The following is an 18,619-nucleotide window of genomic DNA, read 5'->3' on the forward strand; positions in this document are numbered from 1 at the left end:
TATTCACGTATGAGTCCCTGACAGCAGGTACCCAGCAAGGATGAGAGGTGGTCAAAATAAAGGATGCTGGGAACCAAGAATGAGCTCATGTTCCCCAGGCCCACTGTCCAAGAAGGGTGTCCCTTGGTCCTGCAACAAGACTTCTTATTGGTTGGTCTTGTCAGTCCTAGCCTCTCCCTTTAGCACCACCCTTGGCTTTAGTGCCAGCCCCTTTCTGAGAGCAGGTGGCAGTGTGGACTCACCACTACCCTAAAAGCTGGGAATTACCTGAGCCCTTCTCTCTTTGACCCATTATCTTGTCTTGTGAGCCAAACAGCAGGACACCTCCCAGATATGGGTGAGGTTCCAGCTCCTATCTTGGGCTGTTACTTCCAGGACCAGGTTGCAGGGGTTGGTGTCGTGTCCTTTCATCCATGAAGCCATGGAAGGGGTGCTACCTCCAGTTCCACAACTCCCTCTTTAAAAAGGAAAAAGAACCCCTACCTTGGCTTCCTTCTCTCCCAAGCACTTAATTCTGCAGAGAAGTTGCTCCTTCCCCTTCATCCCCTTTAACCTAGGCCAGCTTCCCAATGGATTCCCCTTCCATGAAGTACTTTGTTTTTGTTGTTATTGTTGTTTTCTTGGGGTTTTTTTTCGGTTTGTTTGGGTTTTTTTGTTTTTTTGTTTTTGTTTTTGTTTGTTTTTGTTTTTGAGACAGGGTTTCCCTAGGTAGCCCTGGCTGTCTTAGAGTTCCCTCTATAGACCAGAATGGCCTGGAACTCTCAAGAGATCCTCCTGCCTCTGCATTCAGAATGCTGAGACTTAAGGTGTGCACCTCCACACCCAGCTTCATGAAGCACTTTCTGTGCCAAGAGTGGATGGTATTCCTTTCCCTGACACAGAGGAGAGACCAGCTGTCTCCATGGCCTGGCTAAATCAGCAAGAGTTCACGTCTGACCTGTTCCCTTACCCTTCTGGTTGTGCTTTCCACAGCCACTGGCCCTTTCCCTGCCTCCTCCAGGCAGCAAATCTTCAGTTGGACAGCAGGGAATGGGGTAGAAGGAAGCTGGAACCTTGCAAGTGGAGTCTGAGCTCAGTGGCTAATGTTTTTGCATCTGGTTCTGTTGCACTGTAACTCGGGCTGTCTATTGAGGCCAGAGCTATTTTTATCCTGACATGTGAGGCTCCTTCACGTCATAGCCACAAAACTCAATCAATTCAAAACATCCCAGGGAAGGTTGTTTGTGAGACGCTCTGCAGACTCTCATGTCGCCACATCAGGTTTCACTTAGCAACATGTGCAGGGCTGGCTCCCCAGCCACCACACACCGGCCTGTCTTTGTATACAGAGGGCTCCCCACAGCATCTGTCTGCCCCTGAGCAGTCAGTCATTCAGTCACGTGAGCTTCTTTCCAGAGCCCCACAGGCTTCTTCCTTGCCCAAACCAGAACTACAAGGCAGGTTTGTGTGGCTAAGAGACTGCACTCTCCCTCACATCCCTGTCATCTTTGGTACGGCCCTTCAGGAAGAGCCCCTGAAACACACAGCCCTCTTCTCTCCTTCCTGCCTGCAGGTTCTCACCAAAGCAATTTGTCCACCATTTGAGTGAACCTACAAAATTGCACCGTTGGTAATGGTAAAGGAGAAGCTTGCTAGTACACCTCTGTCCAGGTGCAGATCTGGAAGGCATGCCCTAAGCCAGGCTACTGAGCCAGGCCCATGGAAGGCATGCCCTAAGCCAGGCTACTGAGCCAGGCCCAGCTCTACCCATCCCCAGGCATGGAGAGCACCAACTGTTGTTGAGGCAGAGACACTACAGACTGCACAACCAGATGAACCAGAGCCAGGGGTGGGCGAAAGAGGCTGGTGGAGGCGCTTGCACTGTCCCCTGGGAGGTACGGGCTCAGTAAGGCGGAAATCAGTGCAGTCATACTCCTGGGCCGGTTTGTTCTTTCCACCCCCCTCCCAAGCCCACAGCCCTGGCCAAAAACCTTAGGTTCTGGATAGGACAGGTGACTCAAAAGGACACTGAGCCAGATTACTGGCAACTGAAAAATCTATTGCATGTTTCTTAAACACAAAAGACGAACGAGGCAGAGAAGGCAGCAACATGGTGGGCGCTCCACGGGCAAGAGAGCAAGACCTAGCATCAGAGGGAGACAGCATGGCAGGCTCTCTAAAGAAAGTCTGTGTTTACGTGGCAGAAGAGGGAGACTCTTTTTATGCCTTTTCAGGATGGGGGACAAGTTTACCTCAAGAGTCTGCACCCGAGCTCTCCGGCTTCCCAGACAGTAGCAGGGAAGCTGTGCAGAAGCAGGGTGTGGCTTCTCTTTGATCTAAACTCACTTTCCAGATGAGATGTGATGGCATGGGCAAGTCGGCTTGCTGGGCAGCACAGTGTCCCATCTCCGGTCTGTTGTTATCTCAGAGGGGAACAGAGCCCAGAGTCTACCGGGCTTACAGAGCTTTCTTTCTTGGGTTCTCCAGACAGCAGGCCTGAAGGCTGCTGAGGTCAGAGGAGGTTGGGCAAAAAGGTAAAAACCAAGGTGGAGGAAGCTCTCACAGACCCTGCCACTGTCACCAGTGAACGCTGACAGCTCGCCTTTCTTGCCTGGGACTCATGCCTTGCATGGGTGCACTGTCTTCCTGCAAGTGAGGTTCTAAAGTCAGAAGTCCTGGCCGCACTCAGTACAGGCCAGGCTGGGGCCCTGGGTGGCTCCCCCTAACGTGCTGTACCTAAGCTTCCCATCAGCTGAATCTTGGGGAAGGTGCATGACTCCATTTGGGGATCGTTGGCTTTTTCCTGTCTGTGGTCTTTGAACAATGGGCTTACTTGAAGGACTGAGTTCACAGGTTTTCCCAGAGGACACTGCTCCTAAGAACTAGAGTCACTTGTCCCCTGTGCTTTATCTCTCCACTAATAGCCACCACCATTTAGCCTAGGCACTGAATCCATTTGGACCAATGAGAGCCCTTCCTAAGAAGAGCAGAAATGTGTCCAGGGTAACTCCCAGCCATCTCTCCTGTTGTCTTCGGCCAGTCTGTTAGCTGAGATGGAGCAGGTCACAGATAACTCCTTCTCTTTCTCTCTGAGCACCCCAGCAGAATTCTGTGAGTTTGAGATCCTAATTCTCCCTGTGTGTCCAGCCTGTTCTACAAGGAATGAAAGCAATCTGTTCCACGTAGTGCTCCAGGCCCGGAGACATTTGCAGATGTCACACACACTCCATTTATTGAGCACGGCATGTGGCATGTGTTGCTGGGCACTCCTACTGCCCCTATTATAGATTAAGAAACTGAGACCAGGCACCATGCTTGGTGCTTGACTTTCCATGGCCCTGTGAGGCTGGAACTCAGTGTTCCCAGAGTACCCAGCTCCTTAGGGTTCCCAGGTGGCCACAGCCAGGCAGGACTTATTTATGGTTATTTCATTCATTGGTCCTTTTGTCCTTTTAAGTTCTTCGAAGCCTAGTGGCCTTAGGCCGGGAAGTGGGATGGCCCTGGAGGACTCATAGAGAAGCAGGGGGAGACAGAGACCCAGATAATGCAGAGATACACACCCAGGACACGCTTACTTTCTACTGGAGTCCTGTCCACATGGCCCTGGGAGTGCTGGATAGGTAGGTAGGCAGGCATGACCGCCACCACTACCACCACTTAATTTATCTCCTGTGGGTGAGGATGGGGAAGCACGGCTGCCACAACAGCTGTCTTCAGCCACCTCGTCTAAGATCAGCCCCAGCTGGGCCTGAAGTTTCTTGATGAGTAAGAATTTGACACAATTCTGCAAACAGCCCCTCTGGGCCAGGGAGCAGAGACTATTTGCCATTTCAACATTACTCAGGACCAGGATAGCCAGGCTGCCTTCAACAGGTCCCAGAACAGTGCAGAACAAACAGCAGAAAGTTGGATGCAGCCTGTCCTTAAACTGGCTTTTCATTCAAGGCTCCCTGTTGAAGGCAGTTGTCTGGGAGGGTGTTGTCTAGAAAAGTCTTGGGATTCATGACGGCAGGATTTGGAAGAGTGCAGGGTTATGTAGAAAGGTCTTGGGATTGAAGGTAGCAGGGTTTTGGAGGTACAGGGGTCTGTAGTGAGAATGACAGGTTTGAAGGATGCAGGTGCTGCAGCTGGGGGAAGAGGAAGAAAAAACAAAAAATGCCTTCTAATTCTCAAGATGAAGAGAAAACAGACCGCAGGACTCCTGGGGTTCCAGTGCCGCTGTGGCCACTGGCAACCGTGAGCTCCTTTGGGAGGCTTGTAATGCCATGCACTGGGTGTTTTTTACATGTTTTTATGCACTTGGCCTGACGTTTCTGGAGCCTCATGTGTTCCCACAGCCAAGTGTGATCTCCAAGGACCCCTGTATCCACCTACCTTGTGTGAGTGCCTGCCTGCCCTTTCAGGAGAAGAGGCTTCCAAACCAGAGAGGCCAGATCAGAAATGGATGGCATGTGCTGCCTCAGTTGACCCTGTTTAACCCTATGGTCTCAAAAGCTTGAGCAGACAAAGGGAAAAGATGGCACTGGACTTAACCAGTTTTGTGGGACTGGCAGTGTGTCTCAGCGGCAGAAGGGCCTTGCAGCACCACAAGAGTTTTGTTTTGTTTTTAACAAATTTAAACCAGGACCTTGAACTCAGTAGGCAAATGCTCTTACCACTGAAATGTATCCCAGCCCAAACAGTTTTGTTTCAGAGGATAGTATCAAGAACGTAGACTGGAGATGTAGCCTTGTAGTGGAGCATGTTCCTGACAAGAAGAGGAGAGAAACCCGCAGAATAGGAGAAAATGTTTCTAAACCATCTACCTGATAAGAACCTCATATATGAAGAACTCTAATAATAATAAAAAGACAAGTAATTCAATTTTGAAAATAGGCAAAGGAATTGAGTAGCTGAATTTATAATATAAACATAGGCAATATATATATATATATATATATATATATATATAATCACCAGAGAACTACAAAGCCACAGTGTAACACCACTTTCCATCCACTAGGAAGGCTATAGTGAAAGACGGGTAACATGCTCGAGAGGATGTCAAGAAGGTAGAACTCCAGTACAGCCAATGCGGAAAGTATCCTGGTGAGGAATCCCCCCAGGGCCCAAACAGTTTTATTCCTAGGTGTAGCCAAGAGAAAGGAAGCCAGTCCACACAGAGCTCATGGCTGCTTACACCAGCATCATTCATAAAGCCACAGAGTGGAAGCCACCAAGTACTCAACACTTAATGAATTAACAAATGCAATATGGTGTGTCCATTGTTCAGTGATAAGAAAGAATGAAGAATAGATATATACAGCCAAACTGAGCCTTGAATTTATGCTGCATGAAAGAAGCCATTATTAGGTTCCACTTATCCATGCAAAATGTCTAGAATAGACCAGTCCATAGAGAGAAGGATTTGTTCTCAGGGCTTGGAGGAGAGACTGGGAAGTGAAAGTAACAGGTACAGATCCCAGTAGAGGGAGGGGTAATGAAGGCATTCTACGGTTGGCGGTGGGTTCTGTACGACTTTAAGAATATTCTGAGAATCTGTAAAAGGCATGCTTTATGGGGCAAGAATGAGGCTCTAATAAAGCTGTTATTTTTGACAAAGATGTCCCAATATTGCATTGGGCAGAAATCCCCCCATCCTTGACACTTCTCTTTGGCACTGTAGTTAGGGGCCGCCATGTATCAAAAAGGAAGGCTGGTCCTGTGGGACATGTGAGTAGCCCACACCAGAATAAGCCAGCATCCATTCCATCAGCCTTCCCTTGTTCCCGCTGTGCTAAAAGCTTCACTAAGGGCACATATGCAAGAGCAGGCCGACGGGGGGGGGGGGGTGCGGGGGAGGCTGAGGCTGAGGCTGTATCACACAGCAGCCAGGGCTCTGCAGGCTGGAAGAGTTCCACCTGAGAACACCTTCACCTAGTTCCCAGTGCTAGGCGAGGCTCCAGACATGTCACCCTGTCTGCTTGTGTCTGTTGCCCTTAGCCCAGTCACTGTGTGCACCATTTAGTTCTTTTCTCAGCACTAGGGAAGGGATTTTGTCTTATGCCCAAGGGGCTGTCAGCTTTGTTGACCGTGGAATAGTTGCACCTGTCTAACCTCTTTTTTGTTTTTGTCATTTTGGTTTCTTGAGAAAGGGTCTCTCTACATAGCTCTGTCCTAGAACTTACTACATAGACCAGGCTAGCCTCAAACTCATAGAGATCCGCCTGCCCTGCCCTTGCCTCCCAAGGGTTGAGATTAAAGGCATGCACTGCCATGCCTAGCTGTCTGTCTAACCTTTTTATGCTCTGACTGGCCATTGTCCTTTACTGTGCAAAGTAAACCCCACAGATACCTAATTTGTTTGGATAATGGGGAGAATTGTGTTCATTTGTTTTTATTTTTAAGATTTATTTTATTATGAATTATATGTATGTGTAACCATGTGTGGGTATGTGTGCATGAATACAGACTCCCAGTGAGGCTAGAAGATGGTGTCAGGGGCTGGTGAGATGGCTCAGTGGGTAAGAGCACCTGACTGCTCTTCCGAAGGTCCGGAGTTCAAATCCCAGCAACCACATGGTAGCTTATAAATCTTTAAAAAAAAAAAAGAAGATGGTATCAGATCCCCTGGAGTTGCAGGTGGTCTTGAGCTGCCTGATGTTGGTGCTAAGAATCAAACTCAAGTCTGCAGTACATGCCTGTAACCACAAAGCCATCCCTCCAGGCTCCACTTCGTTTTTATTGTAGTACCTAATGGAGGTCTTACACATGAGATGTTCATTAGGAGTAAACCAATAAATTGTATGTGCTTGGGCATAAAATCCGTGCTTCCAGTCTGTGACCCTTGATTGGAGACTTTTCTCTCATCTCTTACACACACACACACACACACACACACACACACAGGGTAGGGAGGACACGCCGTCTGGCATTTACAGTTGTATTCTGTCTCATTACCTGTAGACACACAGTCAGATTAAATCTTGGCTGTTTCTTTCTCTACAGGTACCAAAGGCTTAGAAGGCTCCCCCTCCACTCCCACCATGAACTCCTACTTTTACAAGTTCATGATTAATCTTCTGCAGACGTTCAGCAGTGAACGGAAGCTCCTGGAGGCCAGAGGCCCGTTCATCATCAGGTCAGCCCTGTGTGCCACAGCTTTGACTCCCCCACTATATATTGTGACAAAGCAGCCACCTGCTTTCTTTCTCTCTCCCCATTTCCTGGCTTCCCTCTTGACCAGTGGAATCAAAGCCTCAAGGTAGTGAGGTTCTTAAATGTGGCTGAAGGTGCTTAGGGGTCAGACTGTATTGTTGTGGCACCAAGGGTGGAGGAACTGGGTGATTCCAACAGAGCCGCAGTCTATACAGAGGACTTGAAGGCAGGAACATACATGAAGAGTTCATTTCCCTGTGACCTGAACACAAAGTTGAGCAGGCTCGTGGACCCCTTCTCCCTGCTCTCTGGGGACTCAGCATATTCAGCAATGGTGATCCATTGCTGTTCAGAGCTGAGTCCCCTCAAGAGCTGTGCTGAGATCTGTTTGAGCTGGCATCAAGACCAGCCTCTAGACCAGTCCTTACTCCACCCAACACAGCCAGAGAGGATCTCTTAACCTTATATGGCACAAAGAGCCCAGTTGAGTGGCTTCTTAACCATACTCCGAGGTCAGTGAGGAGCTACATGCTGGGGAAGTGATGTGATCAGACTCCTGATTTAAGAGAGGAGTGTTGGGAGAATAGGTTAGAAGGGCCAAGATGGATAACAGTCGGGAGACTGTAGTCTAGTGAGACTGGCCGATTGTCAAGGGCATGGACTGCAGAACAGACAAAGGGAAGGAGAGTCTGGACAGCATGCAGGTCCTGAGCCCTGAGCAAGTTGTCAGAGTAAAAGAGTCACATACTTGAATTTGAGTTGCTTTGAGAACATCAAAAGTGAATGTTGATGCAGCAGTCTGATGCTTCAGAGAGAGGCCTAGTTCCAAGATGCAGAGTCTGGAAATGGGTAATTCCAGACTCTGCTCAGCACCAACCCTGTGCAAAGTGTGCTTTTGGTTGCTTATGCTCTGCGCTTTTATTCTTAGGGAGTAAGGAATCCCGAGTGAGGGAAGGAGTCTGCGGTTGAGCCCTATGAAGTGTCATATTTGCTAGTTGAGGAGGCTGAGAAGAACCAGAAAGGTGGGAGGGAGGGGAGGGGAGAGAAGCTGGGAGGAGGGGAGGAGGGGAGGAGGGAAGATGAAGCCTGAAGATGATCTGGGAGCTGACATGGAAGCCTGCTCAGCCTCAGAGTGAACCCAGGAGATGGAGACAGGACAGAAGAGATGAGGAACTTGATGGAGAAAAACACTGGCTATATGGCTATGTTAGGGTCAGGGAGTGGAGTTGAAGACACCCTGGAACTGGGCCAAAGAACTGACCTATGAAAAGGGACAGAGCAGCAGGAGGAAGGCCAGATAATTCTTTGTGGTGGAGCTCTAGGATGCTTAAACAGCATCCCTGACCGATACCCACCAGGTGCAAGTAGCACCTGCCCCCACCTGTTTTGGACAAACAACAATATTCAGGGGCTAGGCAGGCAGCTCAGCTGTAGAGCATCTGTCCAGTGTGCTTGAGACCCAAGAGCGTACCATTGGAGAACCACTGTAGTCTAGAAATGGCTGAAGTAGCAGCAGCAGTCAGTGAGTGCACAGTACAAATAGATCCCTGAGCTCACTGGCTACAGGAGCTGCACAGTTCCAGTTAAGAGATGGAAGCAGACATCAGATACAGCACAAGAGACCCACATACATGAAAACAGTAGAATGCCCTCACATGAGTGACAGTTAACTTCAGGTGGTTTTCCAGACTACAGAGGTGTCAGCACTCTTGCTGAGCAGTCCTCCTCTGGTAGAGTGAAGCAGTGGAGAGAGGGGCTTTGGAAAAGGTAGACATAGCCAGCTGCAGCCCAGAGCCTTGGGAGCTCACGATGGTACCCAGCATGCCCACACTGGACAGAGCAGGAATGCAGGTGGCACAGGCATGCTCAGGCCTCCTCCCTGCTCCATGAAGCTGGTAACCAGGCCACTGCCAGTTTCTATTTCCAGACTTCAGGCCAGTAAGACTTTGCCGTCTTCTCAGGATCCCCTTAGTGTCTGGGGATGATAAGAATTCTCATTTTTGCTTAAGGAAAATGCTTTAGTAGCAGTGTGCCAACTAGGATTGCTTGGAGCTGGGCTGCAGACTCCTCACTCTGCTAAGTTAGCATCCACTATGTTGTCCCTTGGGACAACATGGAACCTCAAGGACTCCTGAACAGGTAGGGAACTGGGGCCAGGACTACCTGAACCCAGCTCCTCAAACAGTTCAAGAGCAGGTCCCATAGGTCATCCCTTCATCCTTGGGACTTGGAATATCCAGCATGACAATCACTTGCTGTTCCAGAGCTGAGTTCCCTCAAGAATTCCCTCTGAGAAGGCATTAAGCCCAGCCTGCAGGCCAGACCTCACCCTACCCAGCACAACCACAGAAGGTCTGTTAGCCCTGACTGGCACAACCATCCTTCACTGCAGTCTCTGCTTGGCCTCTGCTCTAGCCATCCGCTTGTCTGCCACCATACCATAAAAACAGCCTTCAATGCCCTGAGAGCCCGCTGCCTTCCAAGCCAGTGCCCAGCCACTGCCAGCTCCCGAGTCTCTCAGACACCCAGTGTGGGCTCTGAGGGTCCCCAGGTCAGGATCTGGCATGACAGACGCGCAGCTCCCTCCTGCTTCCATAATTGCACAAGAGATGAAGACCTTAGTGAGGTGTGGTGGTCAGCTGCTGTCCTGCACCTTCACTTATAGAATTCTTTTCTGCTGTTAACTCTAAAGAGGGAACACTCCAGAACTAGGTATTCACAGCTGTTATCCCAGCATTGGAGAAACCGAGGTAAAAGGATTGCTGTGAGTTCAAGGCCAGCCTAGGCTACATAGTGAACCAAGCAAGCCTGAGCTACACTGGCTCATTCAGTTAAGTGCATGCTACACAAACACAAGTACTTATTTATATCCCCAAAGCTGACTTGAATGAAATCAGGGCATGGCAATGTTACTCTAGCATTTGGTCATGGGTAGATCCCTGAAACTCATTGACTATCTGGCCTGGCTGAATTGATCAGCTTCTGTTTCAATGAGAAACCTGTTGCCAATAGATAGATAAATAAATCTGGAAAGCACTCAAGAAAAGATACTGGGCACTAAGCTTGGCCTCTTCATGTCCAGGAAAAACAGCCTGAAGGGCACCTGATGGAGCCTCAGGCCTGAGGGGGGGGGGGGGCACAGTAGATGGTTTTCAACCCCTACTTTGGCTGCTTAGTTGCTCCTCTTGGTCCCTACTTCTGCCAAAAAGATAAATGGTTGTTCCTGTGAACAAGTTAGAAGCCATTATTTGTGCAGTGATGTGTTTAGGGCCCAGGGCAGCTGCCATTTGTGTGGGAAGACATAGGCATCCAGAGCTCTTGAAAAAAAATATCTGGTGGATTCTGATCACAGAGAGAGAAAACATTTTCTTCAGTCTCCTCACCCCACACTGTTTCCCAGAGTGGGAAACACCATCTTGATGTGGAACCAGAGTCAAGAGTGGAAGACCAGAACTCCAGCTTGGCCTCATGTCCACTCAGTCCCTTACCTTGTGGACATAGTCATTTAGACCACAAATTGAGATAAGGATGGTGCCAAACTCTCATATTCCAGCCAGCCTCACAGGCCCGAATCTAGGTCTAGGTCCTTCCGTTGGTTTGGTTGTAGGAAAGTTAAGGCATAGCCCACAATTTGAAGAAGATGGCACAGTTCAAAGCCTAAGGAATTGTGTGGCTTGTGGAGTAAGGCTTGGGTTCTGTTTTAGGATTAAGACACTATGATGAAACACTGTAACCAAAAGCAACTAGGGAGGAAAAGGTTTATTTCGGTTTGTATTTCCACATCACTGTTCATCATTGAAAGTCGTCAGAGTAGGAATTCACACAGGGCAGGGACATGGAACAGGAGCCGATGCAGAGGCCATGGTGGGGTGCTGCTTACTGGCTTATTCCTTATGGCTTGCTCAGCCTGCTTTCTTATGGAACCCAGGACCACAAGCCCAGGGTGGCCTACCCACAATGGGCTGGGCCCTCCCACATCAATCACTAATTAAGAAAATGCCCTACTGGCTTGTGTTAAGTTGACATAAAAAAATAACCTGCTAGCGCAGGTTCAAATCACAATTTCTCTGAGTTGTAGCATATGACATACTTCCAAGTCTTTTTTGCTTTGTCCATAAAAGAAAAATGTTTGGTTTTTCGTTTGGTTTGGTTTGGTTTTTTGAGAAAAACCTGTGTAACCCTGGCTGTCCTGGAACTCACTCTGTAGACCAGCTGCCCTCGTACTCTCAGAGATCTTCCTGCCTCTGCCTCCTGTTTGCTGGGATTTTTAGAGGCATATGCCACCACCGCCCAGCTAAAACACAAATGTTATTAGTGCCTGTCTAGCCATTCTGTGATGAAAGGGAGCCAGCCGCTCTTCAGCCCCTGACATGAGCTTGGCCTCCACTTCCCCTGTGGTCCGTGGAGAATGGGAACAGGCTTCATGGGAGGATGGATAGTTGAACCTTGTGTCCTAAAGCCAGCTTTGTCGCCCACCCCAGTGCCCAGGGCACCCACCAGCACCCAGCCCGGCCCCACTAAACCAACTCTGTCTAAAGTAGGTGTTGGTGTGCATTGCCCTCCTCCAGTCTCTTCCCACCCTTCATGCTAATGCTAGCTGAACAAGCCCAGGCCTTGTCTGCCTGTGAACCACCCCACTTATACACAGGAGAAAAGGAAAGGAGGGAGAAAAGCTAGCCTCTTTGATAAGCTGTGATATGAACCCTGGCGTAACCCAACAGCTGTGATCTTTACAAGCCCGCTTCTGTGCTGGGAAGTAGCAAGTCTGAAGACACTCCACTCTGCCTGCCAGCAGGGCCTCTGGCCAGCGTCCTTTGGCTCCATCAACTGCGTTTTCCCCTCCTCTTCCTCCCTGCTGCCTTGCAGAGTACTTGCCAGAGAATGCTTTCATTTTTAACAAGCCACTGTGTGCTGTGAATGCAAGGTCTGCAGCTTGACCGCCCAGTTGATGGTAGATGAGTCTCAAGCATCCTTCCAGGGTCAGGAGCACTTCTGGGATGAGGTGGGTGTCCTGAGAGAATGAGCCATGACCCAAGTAGGAAAGGAACACAGTCATGGGGCTTCCTAGACCCCAGCCTGAGACACCCAGTCTGAGGCCTCATTCTGGTCCTCCTCTCCCGACCCTATGCAGACAAACATGGCAGCCCCTCCCGAACATCCCTAATACAAGTTCCTATGAATTACCACTGCCTTCCTGGTGCCCTGGGTTTGCATATAAGCCCTGTGTCATAAAGACTAGCATGGGTAGAATGGGCCACTGAGGTAGGTGGTAGAGCAAGGGAGGAGAGTGTCAGGAGAAGCCACTCTTCAGTTGCATGATTAGGAAATTCCACAAGCAGCCCGTATGGGTTAGCACCCCACCCCTCCAGGCTCAGTTCCCTCATGCCTCAGGATCCTCCAAGCACTCCCCCAATCTCTGCAGTCCCCTTTCCTGGGGACACCCTCCTCTTTGGCCTGTGAATCTTTGTAGTTATCACCTCACCTGTTAGGGAGCAGGCCCCCAAAAGCCAACATTGTGCTATGCTGAAGAAAGCATAGAGTCAAGAATCCCTGACCTGGTTAAACTGTCATTTCAGAAAACCATGCTTGGCTCTCGGGTCCCTGCTTCCAAGAGTGGTATAAGGGACTCCCGTCAGCTCTCTTCCCTGTCACCTTTAAGGGATTACCTTCATTTGCTGAAAACAAATAAATTGCCCCAGCAAACACACACCAATCTGAATCTGTCTGGGAGGAAAGATCCTGATCTCCTACTGGGATTGCAAGTGGAATTTGATCTTTTCTTAGTTTGCGGCCATATTGAGTGGGTCCCCAGCTGAGGGAAGGAGACTTTGGCCAAAACAGGAGGAAACCTTGTAATGGCCAACACCTGCTCAGAAGAAACATTTCTAACCAGCTTTAAGTCTGTCCAGCTCCTTGTATGAATCTTGTAGAACTTTTCCTATTTGCCGCACCTCTGGCCCTGGGGCTGGGGAAGTGATGTTCTTATTTTGGGGGCGTGCAGCAGAAGCTACTTTGCATAACCAGCCCCCAACTTCAGCTCTAACTGGAGACAATTCTGTGGTAGTAGAAGTGGTACACACACCTAGAATCCAGACTGACACAGGTAAAAATGTGTCCTCACAAGGGACAAAATGCAGGTACCCTGAGCCAGAACAAGAAGTCAGCATCCCAGCATCCCAACCTAGAACTCTCTAGAGCTGGGGCCATCCTCCTTCATGCAGTCCCCATGCCCAGCAGACTCATGCGCTGGCACTCCCTCTGACAAGGCTGTCTTTTCTTTGGAAATGGAAACCACATGTGATGGGCCTTGTTAGGCTAGGCTGGGGTTGATTAGGCCCTCCTGGGGCCTGTGAGAGGAGCAGAGCACTGTCCAGAGGGAGCCTGGGACTTCCAAGGGCAGCACCTCCATATACTCTGAACAAGGCTGTGTTAAAGAGCACAGGTGTACAGGCAGAGGGAGCCATGTGTCCTTGAGGGTAGCCCTAAAACAGCCCACACGTCGAAGCTTCCCGTAAGCCAACTTGCACGCTGCAGTTTCCAGGAAGCACTGGAAGAAAGGAAGATTCAGCAACAAATAGGTGGAAAAGTTGCTCAGTCCACTGTGTGTAAGTATTGAGCTCCTTACCACAGGATGTGGCACCTGCTTGGCCCCCATCCAGCCTCTCACATAGTACCTACTTTATAACCTATACACCTGAGATCTCAGCCCCATAGCCCAGGCAACTGGCAGACTGAGGGGTGATTATAGAGAGTGGTTTTCGAGGCTGAAAACGTGATAACAAATTCAGTCTGAAGCTTGTGAGCTTGCTTCCAGATGGACTTAGAAATTCTCTGGGTCTATTTAGACATTGCCTCGGTATGCCAGGAAACTTAGAGTTTTGACATTGATAACATGGATAGCTTGGTGAATTAGCAACCAGCCAAAAGTGTACTCTTATATAGAACCTTTTTTAAAAAAAATAACAGCAGGTTTGGAATTGGCTGCTGGAAGCCATGTTGCAACCTCCTGCCTTCCTCTGCATGAGAACCTGGACAGATAAGTGGGGTCCTTAGTTTCCAAGTGCTTGTAAACTCCTGGGAAGACAGGTCCAGATACATCCTGTCCATTGTGTGGTGCATTCCTTAAGATGCCTCCCTTTGCTCCTGCTATCAGGTCTGTACACATTTCCTGGGGCTGCTTTTGAGAGATTCTTATGAAGTTCTCTCTTTTTGTCCTTCACATGATTGTTCTTAGCTCTTAGGGTTATCACAGAGCCCCCTACACCGTGTGTGTGTGTGTGTGTGTGTGTGTGTGTGTGTGTGTGTGTGACAGAGACAGAGAGACCTCCAGACCAGCTGCCTCTGCAGAAAAGGAGAGGCCCCATCTTAGAATACAGGTGACGATAGCCCTTGAAAGGACTTGGCCTAGGGGAACTGCCGTGCCAGACCCTGCCAAGACAGTGACCATAGCAGGCAGTCCACAGGGAAGGTCAGGCCAAGTACTTCTTCATAATGCAGGGTGAGAAAACCCACCAAAGAGGCCCTTGGAATCTGAAGTGGACAATGGAACTTTCTATAGAGTTGACTGCCTCAGCCCTCAGGATATTGTAGGCTTTGGTCTGTTATTATGTCAGCATCTTATTTTAATGTCCCTGTAACAGTAGGGCATTGACCCCACCTCCTTCACTCTCAGATTTTGAGTATGATCTGCAGGAGTATGGACCCCAGAGCTGAGGTTTCTTCCAAGATGTGGGAACTTGTGAACAAGAAAGGGAAAGTGACTGTCAGGATAATGAGCGAGCTATCTGCAAGCACCAGCCATGAACACAGACAGGCAAGCTTAAAGACCCCGTGCTGCCTCCATGCTCTCCCACGAGCATCAGTCAGCCTCCAGAGCCCAGGAGGCACACATGGAAGGAGCCAGAAAGTTCCTGTTTTCCTCCCAGAGAAGTGTAGTGGCTCTCCCACATGGTAGGCAAAGCAGGCCTGAAAGCCCGCCACTCACCATTTCCACACCAGGACCAGACTCCATATCAGCTGGATTGGTTCCCCTTTTCACAGAGCAGAGGCTGCTTCTTGGAGAATGGCTGGCAGTGACCTTAGTCAGGCCTGACCTGGAGGAACCATGGCACTGAACTCCACCAGGATCCTGGGAGGATCTTAAATCTTTTCAGAAGCAACTGTGCTCTGTGCCCTGGTAGCATCCCCCTTTTGTTGAGGTTGTCAGCCCATGGAGCATCCACATAAAGACCTCCTGACTGACATCTTCAGAGTCTTCAGTACCTCGCTTGGCTCTATTACCTGCCGTCCTTTCAAGCCGAAGTAAATGCTCAGTTGATCTGTGTCTTTCCCAGTCTGTCTTCCAGGCCCCTGGCCATCCACACTGCCCCATCCCACTCCCTGTCTCAAGGGAACACATCTCACATCTTCCCACATCATTTATCTTCCCCTGGCTTATCAGTTACTTGAGTCCTCCACATTGGCCCCTCTCTTTTTTTATTTTTTTTTTAAGATTTATTTATTTTATGTATATGAGTACACTGTAGCTGTACAGATTTGGTTGTAAGCCTTCATGTGGTTGTTGGGAATTGAATTTAGGACCTCTGCTTATTCCAGTCAACTCCACTTGCTCAGTCCCTCCTCCCTCCAGCCCAAAGATTTATTTATAATTATTAATAAGTACACTGTAGCTGTGTTCAGACACACCAAAAAAAGGATGTCAGATCTCATTACGGATGGTTGTGAGCCACCATGTGGGGCTGCTGGGATTTGAACTCAGGACCATCAGAAGAGCAGTCAGTGCTCTTACCCGCTGAGCCATCTCGCCAGCCCTGGCCCCTCTCTCTTTGAGGTAGATTCAAGGAGAGTTGGGTCAGCTCTTGTTTTTGTTTTCTAGGTTCCCATCAGTTATATGTGAGGTGTGCTTTGAGCCTGGGCTCTCACTCCTGCTTTCCAGATGCTGCCTTTTCAAGAGCAAAGTGTTTGTCTCTTTCTCCACACCCTCCAAAAGGGCTCTGCACCCTGAGCCCAGCCACAGGCACATCCCAAGCTCCATGCACACATGTGTCGGTTTTGCTTCAGCCTTGTCATTGGTAAATCCATGCCCTTGGGCAGGTTCTCCTTATGATACACCACTGTGTGCCTAGCCAGTCCTGAGAATGCCCGGCCCTCTGGCTGCCCCAAAGAATAGGATTTGGAGACTCCATCCTATGCCAAGAAATTCCAACTTGATTTCAGCTAGATTTTTCTTGTCACTTCCTTTTCTTAACCATACTTTTGCCTCAGTTTCGTGGGTTGGTCTTTCTTCCCGCTCCTACCTGCATTACAGCCTTCTCTCCCTCTATCCTATGATGCCTTTTGTGAGTATAAATTTTAAGACAAGCATATCAGTAAAAAGTGTGGGAGCCAGACATGTGACACATGGCTGTAATCTGGTACTTAGGAGGCTGACAGGAGGGTTTTGAGTTCAAGGCCAACCTGGGCTACATAGAGACACGAAAGTCTCAAACACAAAAGTATATAAATGAGGAGTGTGTTGTGGCTTAGCTAATTTTCACTAATTGTCCCGTGCATGGCATTAACATTGAAATAAGAAATAGAACCCTCTAGCACTGACGAGTCCTTTCATGTGTTTCACAAGTATCTACCTCCCTGCTCTCCCCCAAGCAGCCCCTCCCAACCGCCTGGAGGTTCTAACCATCACTTACAGTTTGTATTCTCTTAGAAAGCCTGGCTTCTTTTTGTGCGGTACCTGTTGGCTATAGCAGTTGTTTACTTTTCCATAGGTGTGTCTTATGTCTTTTGGGGTACACACACACACACATACACTTATTGTTGGGTTTGTACCTAGAAATAATGGGACTGCACATGGACATCCATTCACAGTTCTAGGAGATGCTCTGTAGGGTGCTTGCACCCACTTCTCTTCTGGTACAGTTGTACTCTTAGTCACATCACCTAGAGAATGGTGGAGCTGAACACTTAAAGCTCACTTGCCTTCTGGACATCTTCCTATGGTGAGCCTATTCATGTCACTTTTCCATTGGTTTTTCAGTTTTTTTCTTACTGATTTGTGGAAAGGTCTTTGCCTACCCCACATGCATACACTGCAGTGACTCATTCTGTGGCATGCCTTATACTTTTAACATCTAGGTCCTTTATTTGCATGCTTTCATTGGGGGTTGAGGGACTCCTAAGACCATCCCATAGAGCTGCCCATTTCCAGCTTATGCTTGAGAGGTATTTCCTGTGAGCTGGACACAGCTCGGTCATCTAAAACTCACAGGCATTACTTCTTTACTTAGGTCAAGGATCAGGAAAACACATAAGGGACCCATCCTTGTTTGTTTTTTTTTAAGTCACAGACATGGCTGCCATATCATGTAGCCATCATGTCTCAAAAAGGTCATGGTCTCAGAGAGCTTGATGTAGACAGTGTTATGAGTGTCTGGTAGGGACAAGAGTGGACTGTGGGGTTCTGGGAGTAGCAGCCTAATGAAATCCCATGCAGAATAGGGAACAACTTATCTCCAAGCAATAGGACAGCTCTCACTGCAAGATACTGGGCTGTCCAGAACATGTGGCTACCTTCCTGAACAGTGGTGTTTTTATACATTTTTGGTCATGCTAGGAATTGAACCTGGGGCAATTCACATACTGTGTGCTTTCCCACTGAGCTATTCTCCCAACTCTGAATTTGGTCATGTTCATGAGTGTATTCATGGGTTTGGGTATGCATACTATGTGCATGGAGGCCAGAGACCAACACTGGGTATCTTCTGCTCTCCACTTATTTTTTTTTTTATTCAGACAGAGTCTCTCAAGGAATCTTGAGCATACAAATTGTATTAACTGGCTACTGACCAAGCCACAGGGGTCCTACTGTTGTCTCTGCTCCCCACCCCCCATTCTGACTCCCTGCCCTGTCTCATGCTGCCGTGCCCAGCTTTTAAATGTGTTTAATTTGGTTAGTTTGGTTTGAGTTTGAGTTTTTAGAGGCATAGTGTCAGGCAGCCCAGGCTGGCCTTGAACCTCTGGTCTTCCTGCCACCACCTCCCTCCCAAGCGTCCTGCTGCTTGTGAGGATTTAATGAAAAATAACAGGCAGGCCTTGTGACAGCATGGAGTAACCGCTATACTGCTGCCATAGCAGCCAAGGAGCCTCAGGAGCTGCTGGGTGTACTTACTGCTGAGCCAACCCTGGGGTGTGTGTGTGTGTGTGTGTGTGTGTGTGTGTGTGTGTGTGTGTCATCCTGGCTGTTCTGGAAACTTGCTGTATAGACCAAGCTGGCCTCAAACTCAAAATGCTCCAGCCTCTGGCATTCCTGAGTCCTGGGGTTAAAGACATATGATATCACTCTCAGTTTTGGCCTTACATTTTAAAAAATAAAACTAACCAGTAAGATGGCTTAGCTGTTAAAAAACTACACAAACCTGACAGCCTGGATGGTCCCCAGGTCCAAGGTCCATCTGACGCTAACCTGCGCACTCACTGACCCGCTTCTCTCTTGCACTGGGGCGTCTGT

At 48.9% G+C, this 18,619-nt stretch overlaps 1 protein-coding gene across 1 annotated transcript in view; it reads left to right on the forward strand.

The window, feature by feature from the left end:
* Vac14 (VAC14 component of PIKFYVE complex) overlaps window positions 1–18,619 on the forward strand; it is a 99,388-nt gene that overhangs the window by 54,467 nt on the left and 26,302 nt on the right. Inside the window, exon 14 of the mRNA XM_021220264.2 lies at window positions 6,967–7,099. Within this exon, the coding sequence (XP_021075923.1) occupies window positions 6,967–7,099 (133 nt within the window). The remainder of the gene's footprint in view (window positions 1–6,966; window positions 7,100–18,619) is intronic.

The sequence above is a fragment of the Mus pahari genome, chromosome 20, assembly GCF_900095145.1.
Source record: "Mus pahari chromosome 20, PAHARI_EIJ_v1.1, whole genome shotgun sequence".
NCBI classification, from domain to species: domain Eukaryota; kingdom Metazoa; phylum Chordata; class Mammalia; order Rodentia; family Muridae; genus Mus; species Mus pahari.